Raw genomic sequence first — 14947 nt, 5'->3', positions numbered from 1 at the left:
TTGATCTTCCAGAGATAGTGATGTTTCTCCAAAGTCATTGCCACCAAGCTGCTAGAGCTTCGTGATGAACTATAACATATCAGGGATAGATATGATGATCCTTGAGGTATTCGCGATGTTTGACACCGCGAAAGTAGAAATCAAGAAGGAGCATCAATTGTTGATGGTTGGTGAAACCACTAGTTTCAAGAAGGGCAAGGGCAAGAAGGGATACTTCATGAAATGGCAAATCAGCTGCTGCCCTAGTGAAGAAACCCAAGGTTGAACCCAAACCCGAGACTAAGTGCTTATGTAATAAGGGGAACAACCACTGGAGCAGAATTACCCTAGATACCTGGTAGATGAGAAGGCAGGCAAGGTCGATAGAAGTATATTGGATATACATTATGTTAATCTGTATTTTACTAGTACTCCTAGTAGCACCAGGGTATTAAGATACCGGTTCGGTTGCTAAGTGTTAGTAACTCGAAATAAAAGAGCTACGGAATAAAACGGAGACTAGCTAAAGGTGAGCTGACGATATATGTTGGAAGTGTTTCCAAGTTTGATGTGATCAAACATCACACGCTCCCTCTACCATCAAGATTAGTATTAAACCTGAATAATTGTCATTTGGTGTTTGCGTTGAGCATAGACATGATTGGATTATGTCTATCACAATACAGTTATTCATTTAAGGAGAATAATGGTTACTCTATTTATTTGAATAATACCTTCAATGGTCTTGCACCTAAAATGAATGGTTTATTGAATCTCGATTGTAGCGATACACATGTTCGTGCCAAAAGATATAAGATAGTAATGATAGTACCACTTACTTGCGGCACTGCCATGTAAGTCATATTGGTATAAAACGCATGAAGAAGCTCCATGTTGATGGATCTTTGGACTCACTCGTTTTTGAAAAGTTTGAGATATGCGAACCATGTCTATTGGTGTATACGCATGAAGAAACTCCATGCAGATGGATCGTTTGGACTCACTTGATTTTGAATCACTTGAGACATGCAAATCATACCACATGGGCAAGATGACTAAAAGCCTCGTTTTCAGTAAAATGGAACAAGAAAGCAACTTGTAGGAAGTAACACATTTTGATGTGTGCAGTCCAATGAGTGCTGAGGCATGTAGTGAATATCATTATGTTCTTACTTCACAGATGATTCGAGTAGATGTTGAGTATATTTACTTGATGAAACACAAGTCTGAATTATCGAATAGTTCAAGTAATTTCAGAGTGAAGTTGAAGATCATTGTGACAAGAGGATAAAATGTCTATGATATGATCATAGAGATGAGTATCTGAGTTACGAGCTTTGGCACGCAATTAAGACATTGAGGAAATTTTTTCACAATTAATACCGCCTGGAACACCATAGTGTGATGGTGTGTCCGAACATCATAGTTGCACCCTATTGGATATGGTGCGTACCATGATGTCTCTTATCGAATTACCACTATCATTCATGGGTTAGGCATTAGAGACAACCGCACTCACTTTAATAGGGCACCACATAATTCCATTGAGACGGCACCGTTTGAAGTATGGTTTGGAGAAACCTAAGTTGTCGTTTCTTAAAAGTTTGGGGCTGCGACGCTTATGTGAAAAAGTTTCAGGTTGATAAGATCGAACCCAAAGCGGATAAAATGCATCTTCATAGGACACCCAAAACAGTTGGGTATACCTCCTAATTCGGATCCGGAAGCAAAAGTTATTGTTTCTAGAAATGGGTCCTTTCTCAAGGAAAAGTTTCTCTCGAAAGAATTGAGTGGGAGGATGGTGGAGACTTGATGAGGTTATTGAACCATCACTTCAACTAGTGTGTAACAGGGCACAGGAAATTGTTCATGTAGCGCCTACACTAATTGAAGTAGAAGCTTATGATAGTGATCATGAAGTTTTGGATCAAGTCACTACCATACCTCGTAGGGTGACAAGGATGCGTACTGTTTCAGAGTGGTATAGTAATCCTGTCTTGAAGGTCATGTTGCTAGATAACAATGAACCTACGAGCTATGGAGAAGCGATGGTGGTCCCAAATTCCGACAAATGGTTAGAAGCCATGAAATCCGAGATAGGATCCTTATGTCAGAACAAAGCATGGACTTTGGTGGACTTGTCCGGTGATCGGCAAGCCATTGAGATAAATGGATCTTTAAGAAGAAGACGGACGTGGACGGTAATGTCACTGTCTATGAAGCTCGACTTGTGGCGAAGAGTTTTTCACAAGTTCAAGGAGTTGACTACGATGAGATTTTCTCATCCATAGCGATGCTTAAGTCCGTCGGAATCATGTTAGCATTAGCTGCATTTATGAAATCTGGCAGATGGATGTCAAGACGAGTTTCCTTACCAGTCTTCATAAGGAAAGGTTGTATGTGATACAATCAGAAAGTTTTTGTCGATCCTAAGGATGCTAAAAGGTATGCTGGCTCCAGCGATCCTTCTAAGGACTGGAGTAAGCATCTCGGAGTTGGAATGTACGCTTGGATGAGATGATCAAAGATTTTGGGTTTATACAAAGTTTATGAGAAACTTGTATTTCCAAAGAAGTGAGTGGGAGCACTATAGAATTTCTGATGAGTATATTGTTGATCAGAAATGATGTAAAATTTCTAGAAAACATATAGGGTTATTTGAAAAGTATTTTTCAATGGAAAACCTGGAATAAGCTGCTTGAACATTGAGCATCAAGATCTATGAGGATAGATCAAAAACGCTAAATGGTACTTTCAAATGAGCACATACCTTGATGTGATCTTGAAGGTGTTCAAGATGGATCAGTCAAAGAAGGAGTTCTTGCCTGAGTTGTAAGGTATGAAGTTAAGACTTAAAGCTCGACCACGGCAGAAGAGAGAGAAAGGACGAAGGTCGTCCCCTATGCTTCAGACGTAGGCTCTATAGTATGGTATGCTGTGTACCGCACCTGATATGTGCCTTGCTACATATCTGGCAAGAGGGTAGAAAGGTGATCAAGGAGTGGATCACCAGATAGCGGTCAAAATTATGGAGGTGATAAAGAGTTCGACGTAAAGAGTTGCGTTGATGCAAGCTTAACACCTATCCGGATAGCTCAGAGTAGAGAAGCTGGATACGTATAGTGGAACAACCATTTGGAATAGCTCCAAGTGGAGCGTGGAAGCAGCATTTACAATATGACCTAGAGATTTGCAAAGTACATACGGATCTGAATGTTGCAGACCCGTTGACTAAAACCTCTCTCACAAGCAAAACATGATCAAACCCTAGAACTCATTGAGTCTTATCACATGATGATGTGAACTAGTTTAGTGACACTAGTAAACTCTTTGGATGTTGGTCACATGGCGATGTGACCTATGAGTGTTAATCACATGGTGATGTGAACTAGATTATTGACTCTAGTGCAAGTGGGAGACTGTTGGAAATATGCCCTAGAGGCAATAATAAATAAGTTATTATTATATTTCCTTGTTCATGATAATCATTTATTATCCATGCTATAATTGTATTGATAGGAAACTCAGATACATGTGTGGATACATAGACAACACCATGTCCCTAGTAATCCTCTAGTTGACTAGCTCGTTGATCAATAGATGGTTACGGTTTCCTGACCATGGACATTGGATGTTGTTGATAACGGGATCACATCATTAGCAGAATGATGTGATGGACAAGACCCAATCCTAAGCCTAGCACAAAGATCGTAGTTCGTATGCTAAAGCTTTTCTAATGTCAAGTATCTTTTCCTTAGACCATGAGATTGTGCAACTTCCAGATACCGTAGGAATGCTTTGGGTGTACCAAACGTCACAACATAACTGGGTGGCTATAAAGGTGCACTACAGGTATCTCTGAAAGTGTCTGTTGGGTTGGCACGAATCGAGACTGGGATTTGTCACTCCGTGTGACGGAGAGGTATCTCTGGGCCCACTCGGTAGGACATCATCACAATGTGCACATTGTGATCAAAGAGTTGATCACGGGATGATGTGTTACAGAACGAGTAAAGAGACTTGCCGGTAACGAGATTGAACAAGGTATCCGCATACCAACGATCGAATCTCGGGCAAGTACAATACCGTTAGACAAAGGGAATTGTATACGGGATTGATTGAGTCCTTGACATCGTGGTTCATCCGATGAGATCATCGTGGAACATGTGGGAGCCAACATGGGTATCCAGATCCCACTATTGGTTATTGGGAGAACGTCTCGGTCATGTCTACATGTCTCCCGAACCCGTAGAGTCTACACACTTACGGTTCGATGACGCTAGGGTTATAAAGGAAGTTTGTATGTGGTTACCGAAGGTTGTTCGGAGTCCCGGATGAGATCCCGGACATCACGAGGAGTTCCAGAATGGTCCGGAGGTAAAGATTTATATATGGGAAGTCCTGTTTTGGTAACCGGAAAAGTTTCGGGTTTTATCGGTAATGTACTGGGACCACCGGGAGGGTCCCGGGGGTCCACCAAGTGGGGCCACCATCCCCGCAGGGCTGCATGGGCCAAGTGTGGGAGGGGACCAGCCGTAGGTGGGCTGGTGCGCCCCCCACAAGGGCCCAAGGCGCCTAGGGTTTGGGGAGGGGGTGCTTCCACCTAACTTGGGGGGCAAGTTTCCCCTCTTCCCCCCTTGGCCGCCACTCTTAGATTTGATTGGGGTTGCCGCACCCCTTGGGGTGGAAACCCTAGAGGGGGCGCACCCCCCTCCCTCTCCCCTATATATAGTTGAGGTCTTGAGGGCTGCCAACACATGAGTTTTGACCTCTCCCTGGCGCAACCCTACCTCTCTCCCTTCTCCTCTCCCGCGGTGCTTGGCGAAGCCCTACAGGATTGCCACGCTCCTCCATCACCACCACGCCATTGTGCTGCTGCTGTATGGAGTCTTCCTCAACCTCTCCCTCTCTCCTTGCTGGATCAAGGCATGGGAGACGTCACCGGGCTGTACGTGTGTTGAACGCGGAGGTGTCGCCCGTTCGGCACTAGGATCTCCGGTGATTTGGATCACGACGAGTATGACTCCTTCAACCCCGTTCTCTTGAACGCTTCCGCTTAGCGATCTATAAGGGTATGTAGATGCACTCTCCTTTCCCTCGTTGCTGGTTTCTCCATAGATAGATCTTGGTGACTCGTAGGAAAATTTTGAATTTCTGCTACGTTCCCCAACAACAACCTCCTGGGTTTGAAAACAAACATACACCTTCTCATTTGTGCAAGTTGGATAAAGCATTATATGGACTGAAACAAGATCCAAGGGCATGGTATTCCCGTCTCAATAAAAAGATGCAGACACTTGGTTTTGTTCCTTCCAAATCTGACACCTCCTTGTTCATTTATAACAAGTTCAACACCTCCATGTTTGTCCTTATATATGTTGATGATATTATTGTCACAAGCTCATCTGATGAAGCAATATCAGGACTCTTGAAGGATTTAGGTGCAGAATTTGCTCTCAAGGATCTAGGAGAATTACATTACTTCCTAGGAATTGAGGTGAAGCAGCACAAGGATGGGCTACATCTCTCTCAGGAAAAATATGCAACAGATTTGGTAAGGAAGGCAGGCTTGCAAGGTTGTAAACCCACACCCACTCCTGTCTCTAGTACAGAAATATTATCTCTTACAGAGGGAACACTCCTAAGTCCAGAAGACAGTACAAAATACAAAAGTCTTGTAGGTGCACTTCAGTACTTAACATTGACCAAGCCAGACATCTCCTTTGTTGTTAACAAAGTATGTCAGTTTCTGCATGCACCCACTACAGTTCACATGACTGCTGCCAAGCGCATTGTCAGATATGTCAAATATACTCTGAATATTGGACTAAATTTCAGCAAGTCACCTTCTACTCTTGTCAGTGCTTTTTCCGACTCAGATTGGGCAGGATGCTTGGATAATAGACGCTCAACTGGTGGCTTTGTAGTATTTTTTGGACCCAATCTCATATCGTGGTGTGCCAGAAAACAAGCTACAGTCTCCAGGTCTTGTACTGAAGCAGAATACAAGGCTTTGGCCAATGCAATGGCAGAAATCATATGGGCACAGTCTATCTTAAAGGAGTTGGGTGTGAAAAGCTCTCATGCTCCATGCTTATGGTGTGATAACCTTGGTGCCACCTATCTGTCTGCAAATCCAGTGTTTCATGCCAGAACAGAACATCGAGATATATTTTCATTTTGTCAGAGAAAGAGTTGCTGGTAAACTCTTGGACATTTGCTTTACTCATTCACGGGATCAAGTGGCAGATGGGTTTACAAAAGCCTTGCCTATAAGGGGTTTCGAAGACTTCAAGCATAATCTCAACTTAATGAAATTGTGATTAAGGGAGGGTGTCAAACAAGGCGTATATGTGCAGGATTCATGTATTCTCGTGGAGATCGACGTAGATACGTATAGAGGTTGTTAGGCCGGCTTGTTTGACACCCTCTCTTAATCACAACTTCATTAAGTTGAGATTAACTAGCTTAGCCTTATCTCTTCTATTCTTCTTCTCCAAGTTGTACTCCCGATTCTCTCCAACCGCATGTATGCGCTATCAGGGATCCTACGCCCCTGCCTATAACATGCAACACGTCGCCTCACATCGAGGTAAGACGTTTCCGCTCTCGCACAACAACAACAATGCCAAACTTCCAGGATCCCATGGCATGCTCCTCTGATAGATGCTCAAGCCAGACTCAAAAATATCAATAGCAGGAAGGAGTAGATAATACGGATGGAGCCAAAATAGGAGACACCAGCCATTAAAGTCACCAACATGTAGTTTGTAGATGTCCAGCTGAATATCTAGAAATGGCTTAAGGTCATAAGGCATAGCTTGAGACATAGCGAGTGGACTGGACTTAATGAGTGTCCCTATATACCAATAAGAATGCATCTTCAATTTCCAATCCAAACAAGGAGTCCACATATTGCGAGAAGCTCCTGAGTACCAAAAAGTGTTCTAAGCACGAAGAGAAAAGTGCAATTCGCAGTCAAGACCTGCAACTCAGGGTGCAAGCGGGGCGGGTTGCGGCTGCCCGTCGGACGCCAAAGCGGGAGCCAACTGGTTTAGCGGGCCAGCGCGGCTGCCCTCCTCAAGCCGCATAATTATTAGCGGACAATGTGGCAGCCCGCATGTGACCGCAAAGACCCGCCAGACACATGTACTGTACAGTTCCGTCCCAATGTTGTACAGTCATAAAATTCATCACAAGACTGCAAGAGCCACATTAAACCCATTAACAGTCGCACAAGGGGCGCTCGCTGAGCCATGCCACGTCAACGTATATACTATCCCTGTGATTGGCGGGTGCGTAGTTACCATCCACCCCAGATAACACCTCCCCGGTAACTTCCATCTATTATCCTCACCATGAAGGAAGCCCACTCACGTGACCTCCCTCTCTCTCTTGTTTCCTCTCCCGTCTAACTCGCCGCCACAAGCATCACCAGCCAGCGGGAGAGGAACTGGCTCCGCTCTCCCAAGCAGCCACATCAGCCTCGTCGCCTGTAGGGAGGAGAAGATGGCGGTGGCGGCTTCGATCTATGATCTGCCTCGATGCGGGTCTGTTAGACTGTATATACGTAGTCTCTGTATACATATACTGTAACATTGTATTGTACCCCTTGGGTACTTCTATATAATGAGATAGCCACACACCGGGTTAGGGGTGTCGAGCAGTTCCCAAATCATATGTCTTACATGGTATCAAATTAGGTTACGATGTCTTCCGTTGCCGCCGCCACCGCCGTCGTCGCGCCGACCTCGGTTCCTCCCGCCGCCGCGGTGCTGACCCTCACCGTTCCTCGCCTCGCATCCTCTCACGATGGCCTACGGTGCCTCGTCGTCGCCTCGTTCCCCGATCGTATCGGGAGACCGCGCCGCCACCCCGACAGGTGCGGTGCCCCCTGGCGCTGCTCCTCCTGCGGGCAGCATTCCCGTGATCCATGGTGGGCCACCGCCGCCGTCGTCTTGGCCGGCACCGCCCCAACCCTATGGTGGGCCACCCCTGCCGCAGCCCTATGGCGCCCCACCGTCTCATCACTACCACGGCGCGCCGCCGCCACTGCCCTACTCGGCGCCCGTGCCGCCCCAACCCTACTCGGCGCCCGCGCCGCCTCAACCCTACCCGACGTCCTCCCTGCACCCGCACGGAGCTGCAGCTGCCTCGCCGCACATGGTTTCGGTCGCGGCAAACCATGGTGCCCCCGCGGCACCCTACCACGGTGCCCCCGCGACACACTACGGCGGTCCCGGGGCGGTTTCCCCCGGCTCCTACCCGCCCTACTCGGTGTATCCAGTACATCCTGGGGCGGCCTCGTCGATGGGCATGTATGCATTGCTGCATGCTCATGCTGATTCGGCCACATTGCCTGCACCGTTCTACTTCTCGCATCTGCTGCCAGTGAAGCTCGCACCGGACAACTACCTGTCCTGGCGTGCCCAGGTGGTCCCTCTTCTGCGAAGTCGCTATCTGGAGGGCTACGTTGATGGATCCATCCCATGTCCGCCCCCTCACCACCCGGCGTACCACACCTGGGTGGCTCGGGATTAGGCCATCCTCTCCGCCATCCAGTCCTCGCTCACCCCGAGCGTCTCATCACTGGTCATCTTCGCCGCTACGTCCCGGGAGGCGTGGGCGGCGCTTCACACTAGTTTTGCCTCTCAATCTCAGGCGCGTGCTCACTCTATACGCACCGAGCTGGGTGAGACGAAGCTTGGTGACCTTAGCATCACCGACTACTTCAACAAGATGCGGGGTCTCACCGACACGCTGGCCTCAGTTGGTCAGTCGCTGTAGGATGAGGAGTTCACCACCTTCGTGCTTAATGGGCTTGATGATGATTATGACAATCTCATTGAGAATGTTCATGGCCGCGATGACCCACTTCCACCTCGTGAGCTCTATGCACGTCTGCTTGGCTGTGAGCAGCGCATTAAGGCGTGCCGGGCCTCCCCCAGTTTTGCCTCCTCCAATGCCGCAACTCGTGGCAAGCCTCAGCGGTCATCATCTTCTAGAGGCCGACCGGCGCCGCCTTCACAACCGGCCTCGCGGGGCAGTGCTCCGACCATCATGGGTGGTAACCGGCCGGTGGCGTGTTGTTCTTCTTGTGGTGCCCAACAGGCCTGCCAGTTGTGTGGCCTTGAGCGCCGCATTGCCTCTCGCTGCCATCGTCGCAACAAGCAAGATTTTCTGGGCCTCGGAAACAATGGCAAAGGGAACGACAAGCATGCCGCCGCCGCCGTGACGAGTCATGATCATGGCCGTACTCCGTCTTACTCCGTTAATCCTGCATGGTACATGGACACTAGAGCTACCAACCACCTCACCGGTGAGATGGGTAAGCTCTCTACTCAGGAGCCATATCATGGTCATGATCAGGTGCACACCGCCAGTGGAGCAGGTATGCGCATCTCCCATGTTGGTCATGCTTCTCTCCTTGCACACAATTTTCGCACGTTGCATCTATCTAATGTCCTTCGTGTTCCTTCTGCTACGCGTAGTTTGTTGTCTATTCCTCAACTTACTTGTGATAATAATGTCCTTGCTGAGTTTCACCCTTTTTGTTTTTTTATCAAGGATCGGGACACGAGGGCCGTTCTACTTAGTGGTCGTCTTCGCCATGGCCTGTATGCACTTGATGCGCCGCACCCACCTTCCATGCCGTCCTCTCCTCAGGTGTTCAGTGGTGTTCGTGTGTCGCCTACACACTGGCATGCGCGCCTTGGTCACCCGGCAGCTCTCATCGTTCGACATGTTTTGCATCATCATGATCTACCAGTAGTGTCCAATAAAACTGCTGAAACAATTTGTGATGCCTGTCAGCGGGGCAAGAGTCATCAGCTTTCTTTTTCAGAGTCTAGTCGTGTTGTGAAACATCCTCTTGAGCTTGTGTTTTCTGATGTATGGGGTCATGCCCAGACATCTGTTAGCGGTCACAATTATTATGTCAGTTTCATTGATGCTTACAGCCATTTTATTTGGTTATATCTTATTAAACGTAAGTCTGATGTGTTCGATGTCTTCATTCAGTTTCAAGCACACATTGAGCGTCTTCTTAAGCAGAAAATCATCCATGTCCAATCTGACTGGGGGGGGGGTGTGAATATCACAACCTCAACTCGTTTTTTAACAAACTTGGGATTTCGCACCATGTGTCATGTCTTCATACACATCAGCAGAATGGTACTGCCGAGCGTAAGCATCGTCACCTTGTTGAAACTGGCCTAACCTTGCTAGCTCATGCATTCGTCCCGTTTCGGTTCTGGAGTGATGCTTTCTCCACAACTTGTTTTCTCATAAACAGGCTTCCCTTGAGACTTCTGAAAATGCAAACCCCTCTTGAACTCCTGCTTAATGAGATTCCAGACTACACATTCTTTAAAGTGTTCGGGTGTGCATGTTGTCCTCACTTACGTCCATACAACAAGCACAAGCTAGAGTTTCGGTCTAAGAAGTGCGTTTTTCTCGGGTATAGTTCTCTTCACAAAGGGTACAAGTGCTTGCATGTTCCTACCAACCGCGTCTACATCTATCGTGACATTGTGTTTGATGAAAATGCTTTCCCTTTTCGTGCACTTTCGACTAACTTTACCACTTCTACACCACCGGTGCCCGTGTCCACACCTACGCCTGATCAATTTGTGGATGTTGCATATGCCCCTACGTTGCTTCCTAATCATGTTGTAGGTATTGGACGCGGTGCTCAGATCGAGCTACTTGATGAACAGGTCACGGATGAGTCTTCTGATCGGGACGTGCATGCGCCATGCATGACGGACGGCACCCGCCAACCCGTCCTTGTCTCGCCTGTGGAGGCTTCCCCGCCTGCATCGTGGACGCTGGGTCAGCCCAGCCTCCCGCTGGCCCCACCCTGCCTCCCGCTGGCCCCGCGGGCGCTGGCCTCACCAGCGCCAGCCTCGCCTGGCTTGCGGGCCTCGCCAGCACCGGTGGCCTTGCCAGCGCCAGCTTCGCCTGGCTCGCAGGCCTCGCCAGCGCTAGCCTCGCATGGCTCACTCGGGTCATTGGCGGGCCTCTCGCCCGGGCCGGCTACTGCTGCCACTGGCCCGGAGGCGTGGTCACCTGCTCCGGCCAGGTCTGCCTTGGTGCCAGGGTCGCCGACCTGCCCTGCTTAGGTCACCGGTGAACCCGACTCACCCGACTCGGTGCCGGCCTTGTCAACATCCTCTGCTGCACCGACTTTGCCAGCAGAATCTGCTGTCACTTTTCATCCTCGCACACGGAGCCAATCCGGTGTCTTTTGTCCGAATGAGCGCACGGATGGGACGGTTGCGTGGCTTGCTGCGTGCATGGCTCACACTGCTGCCGATCCCACTGCAGAGCCTCGTCACTTTCAGGCTGCACTGAGTATTCCTCATTGGCGTGATGCAATGGAACAAGAGTTTCAGGCCCTCCGAAAGAATGACACTTGGCGTCTTGTTCCTCCAGTGTCTGGCATCAACGTCATTGATTCCAAGTGGGTTTTCAAAGTCAAGAGACATGCTGATGGCTCCATTGAACGCTACAAGGCATGGTTAGTTGCCAAGGGCTTCAAACAGAGGTATGGTCTTGATTATAAAGACACGTTCAGTCCAGTCATCAAGCCTACTACCATTCAATTACTACTATCTCTTGCGATTACTCGCGGATGGTTCCTTCGTCAGCTTGATGTGCAGAACGCTTTCCTACATGGCATTCTGGAGGAGGAGGTGTATATGTGTCAGCCACCTGGTTTCGTTGATCCGACACGACCTCATCATCTCTGTCGTCTGGTTAAGGCACTGTATGGACTCAAACAGGATCCTCCTGCATGGCATGCTCGCCCACTGCTGATACGTCACCGTTTCTCCTCCAGCGCCCTAAGGTTACGATGTATCTCTTGGTTTATGTTGATGATATCATCCTCATCAGTTCTTCTTCTGCTCCTGTTGACCGCCTTGTGATTTCTCTCCGTGATGATTTTGTTGTCAAGGATTTAGGTGCTCTTTATTTTTTTTCTTTGGTCTTGAGGTTTCACGGTCCTCTGCTGGTTTGACTCTCACTCAGAAAAAGTACTCCTTGGACTTGTTGCATCGTGCTGGAATGCTCAAATGCAAAGATGTTAACACTCGGATGTCTGCCACTGATCGGTTGTCTGCTCTTGATGGTGACTCTCTCTCGTCTGATGATGCTACTGAGTATCACAGTCTCGTTGGTGGTCTGCAATACCTTACTATTACCAGGCCTGATATCTCCTATGCAGTCAATCGTGTGTGTCAGTTTCTGCATGCACCCAGGACGTCTCACTGGTCAGCTGTGAAGCGTATTTTGCGCTATGTCAGCCTTACTGCCTCCTATGGTTTGCTTCTTCAGTCTGCACCATCGTATGAGCTCCCGGCTTTCTCTGATGCAGATTGGGCTGGTAGTCCGGATGACAGGCGATCCATGGGGGGTCATGCGGTATTTCTGGGTCCTAACTTGATCGCCTGGAATGCTCACAAGCAAGCAACAGTGTCTCGCAGCAGTACTGAGGCTGAGCACAAAGTTGTTGCTCATGCGACTACTGAGATCATATGGGTACAATCTTTGTTGAGAGAGCTACGTGTCCCTCAAGCTCGTCCTCTGGTCCTATGGTGTGACAATATTGGTGCTACATATCTTTCTTCTAACCCGGTGTTTCATGCTAGGACAAAACACATTGAGGTGGATTATCACTTTGTTCGGGAACGTGTTGCACAGAAGTGTATCAAGTTCATCTCGTCAAAGGATCAACTTGCTGACATTTTCACGAAGCCTCTTCCACAACCACAGTTTGTAGGCTGTAGGCGCAATCTTAACTTGCTTTGTACTTCAGGACATAGTTAAGATTGAGGGAGGGTGTTAGACTGTATATACGTAGTCTCTGTATACATATATTGTAACCTTGTATTGTACCCCTTGGGTACTTCTATATAATGAGATAGCCACACCCCGGGTTAGGGGTGTTGAGCAGTTCCCAAATCATATGTCTTACAGGGTCTCCTCCAGTGAGCACCTATGCGGCGACGGCGACGGCGACAACGAGTGGAGGAGATGAAGTGGAGGCAACTCGCGGGCCTCCTAGGGGGCCTGGTCCAGTTCTCCCCCGCCGCCTCCTCTGCTCGATATGGCCTCCAAAAGAAGGTGGGTAATGCGACTCCCTTTGGCTGAAGCTAGCTGATAAACTCGCTGCTGCCAAGTCCCTTTAGGGTGTCTTGCACAAAACGGTCTGGCTTGCTTCAGTTCAGTCTTCAGTGCATCGTCTTAATTCATTCTTTTGATTTGTTAATTATATATGTTACGCCCTGCACTTCGTTATGTTATGCGACCTGTGATTCATGGGTCATCTGATGAAGATATTGAGCATTTTTCTCATGTATTACAAATATCATGAGTCTTATGATGAAGAGATGTCCAAGTACCTGCATGTTTTTGGTTCAGTTCAGTAGCACAAAAATCTGAAGAAGTATAATCATGATATTTTTGTTATCTAATATAGTAATATGTCACAGATGTATATGTACCACATTTTCTGTTCTGAAAGTTTCATCGTGATTCCTGAAATACTTGCATTACATTTGGTTGGTTTCTCGAGATATTGCTTTCCATGTCACGGGGCTTATCACCACTGTGTGGTCTTTTCCTTTTGTATAGGCAGGCGATGCTCTGATTCAGCTGTATACTCATTTCATCTCTGATTTTGAGAGGAAGATCAATCTTCTTAAATTTGCTCACTTCGCGGTAGTAGTTTCACGCCAGTATTCAGATAATGATGCTGGTATAAGCTATCTCGAAGGCGTAATTTTGAAGTTGCGTGATACCAAGGAATCACGGGTTGAAGAGCCCATTCTGTATGTGAAGATGCAGATTGCAAGTTTTCTTCTTGAGAAAGGGAATCCAAAGGAGTGTAAGAAACTGGTACACGAGGGTAAAACCACTTTGGATAGCATGGGCGATGTTGATCCTTCAGTACATTCGACCTATTATTGGTTATGTTCTCAGTACCATAAAGTGTGTCATGACTATTCTGAATTTTATAAAAATGCTCTTCTCTATCTTGCATACACAACAGCGGAGTCACATTCAGAACCATTCAAACAGGTATTGTTGCTTGCCTGCTCTTTCGGCATGAAAAATTGGATTTGATGGTTGTTGTTTCTGATTTCCAATAATTACCTGCAGAACCTGGCATTTGACCTCTCACTTGTTGCTTTATTGGGTGACAACATATACAACATCAGGGAGTTGCTTGCCCATCCAATTGTATGTCCTTATATACTTATAATTTATATGTACCTTTCATCTTTCTTGTCTGGTTACACTTTACTACTTACTCCTTCCATGCCATAATTCTTGTCATGGTTTGTTGTGGCATGAGTGGGATTCGGTTCCATGCCAAATCAAGAAGTCTACTCCGGCTGATTAGACTAGCAGGTCCATCCATCCATGTACGCCTTTCCTTGTATGCCTGAATTTTTTTAAGGGATCGGTGGCAGCGAGATCCATGAGGAGCACGAGGCGGTGCAGCAAGATGGGCAAAGAAGGTGTGGCAACGGGGTGGGCAAGAAGATGAGGGGATTGAGGAAAGGGTGGAGGCAACGACAGTTTGCAGCAAATAAACATCCATCATTGGTTGCAGGTTTGAGGATAACTAACTGCAGGTCATGTTCCAGAATCCCCCTTTCAATCTTCTCTCCCCATAGACTGAATATGTATGCTTTTTTCTTGCCCTCTCCCTCGGTTAATCCTTTTTATCAGCTAATTTGTTCACAATTCCTTTTTCCCTTGGTTAATTTGTAGGAGGAAAATTGTGCTGGCGATCTTTTCTATACTGAGCAATGGTAATTATTTTGTTCTTGTGAAACTTGCTTGGATGATGAGTTTCATAACCCACACAAGAAATATGAAAGAAAAGTAAGCCAGACTAACAATATGTAATAACCTTGTGTGAAGCGGAAAACGTCTTACCTCAACGAGAGGGGAC

The 14947-nt window shown here is 47.4% G+C and overlaps 1 protein-coding gene across 1 annotated transcript; it reads left to right on the top strand.

Moving 5' to 3' along the window:
• The first annotated feature begins 11276 nt into the window (after window positions 1–11276).
• LOC119350631 (26S proteasome non-ATPase regulatory subunit 13 homolog B-like) lies at window positions 11277–14608 on the top strand. The gene is made up of 6 exons (XM_037618367.1): window positions 11277–11527; window positions 12243–12367; window positions 12961–13107; window positions 13622–14064; window positions 14146–14226; window positions 14603–14608. Exons 1-6 carry the CDS (start codon window positions 11277–11279, stop codon window positions 14606–14608), a joined length of 1053 nt encoding a protein of 350 aa, XP_037474264.1.
• Window positions 14609–14947: the final 339 nt, after the last annotated feature.

This window comes from Triticum dicoccoides, chromosome 1B (genome assembly GCF_002162155.2).
Source record: "Triticum dicoccoides isolate Atlit2015 ecotype Zavitan chromosome 1B, WEW_v2.0, whole genome shotgun sequence".
Taxonomy (NCBI): domain Eukaryota; kingdom Viridiplantae; phylum Streptophyta; class Magnoliopsida; order Poales; family Poaceae; genus Triticum; species Triticum dicoccoides.
Note: the sequence above shows the minus strand (reverse complement) of the source record. Positions and strands in the feature narration are given on the sequence as shown.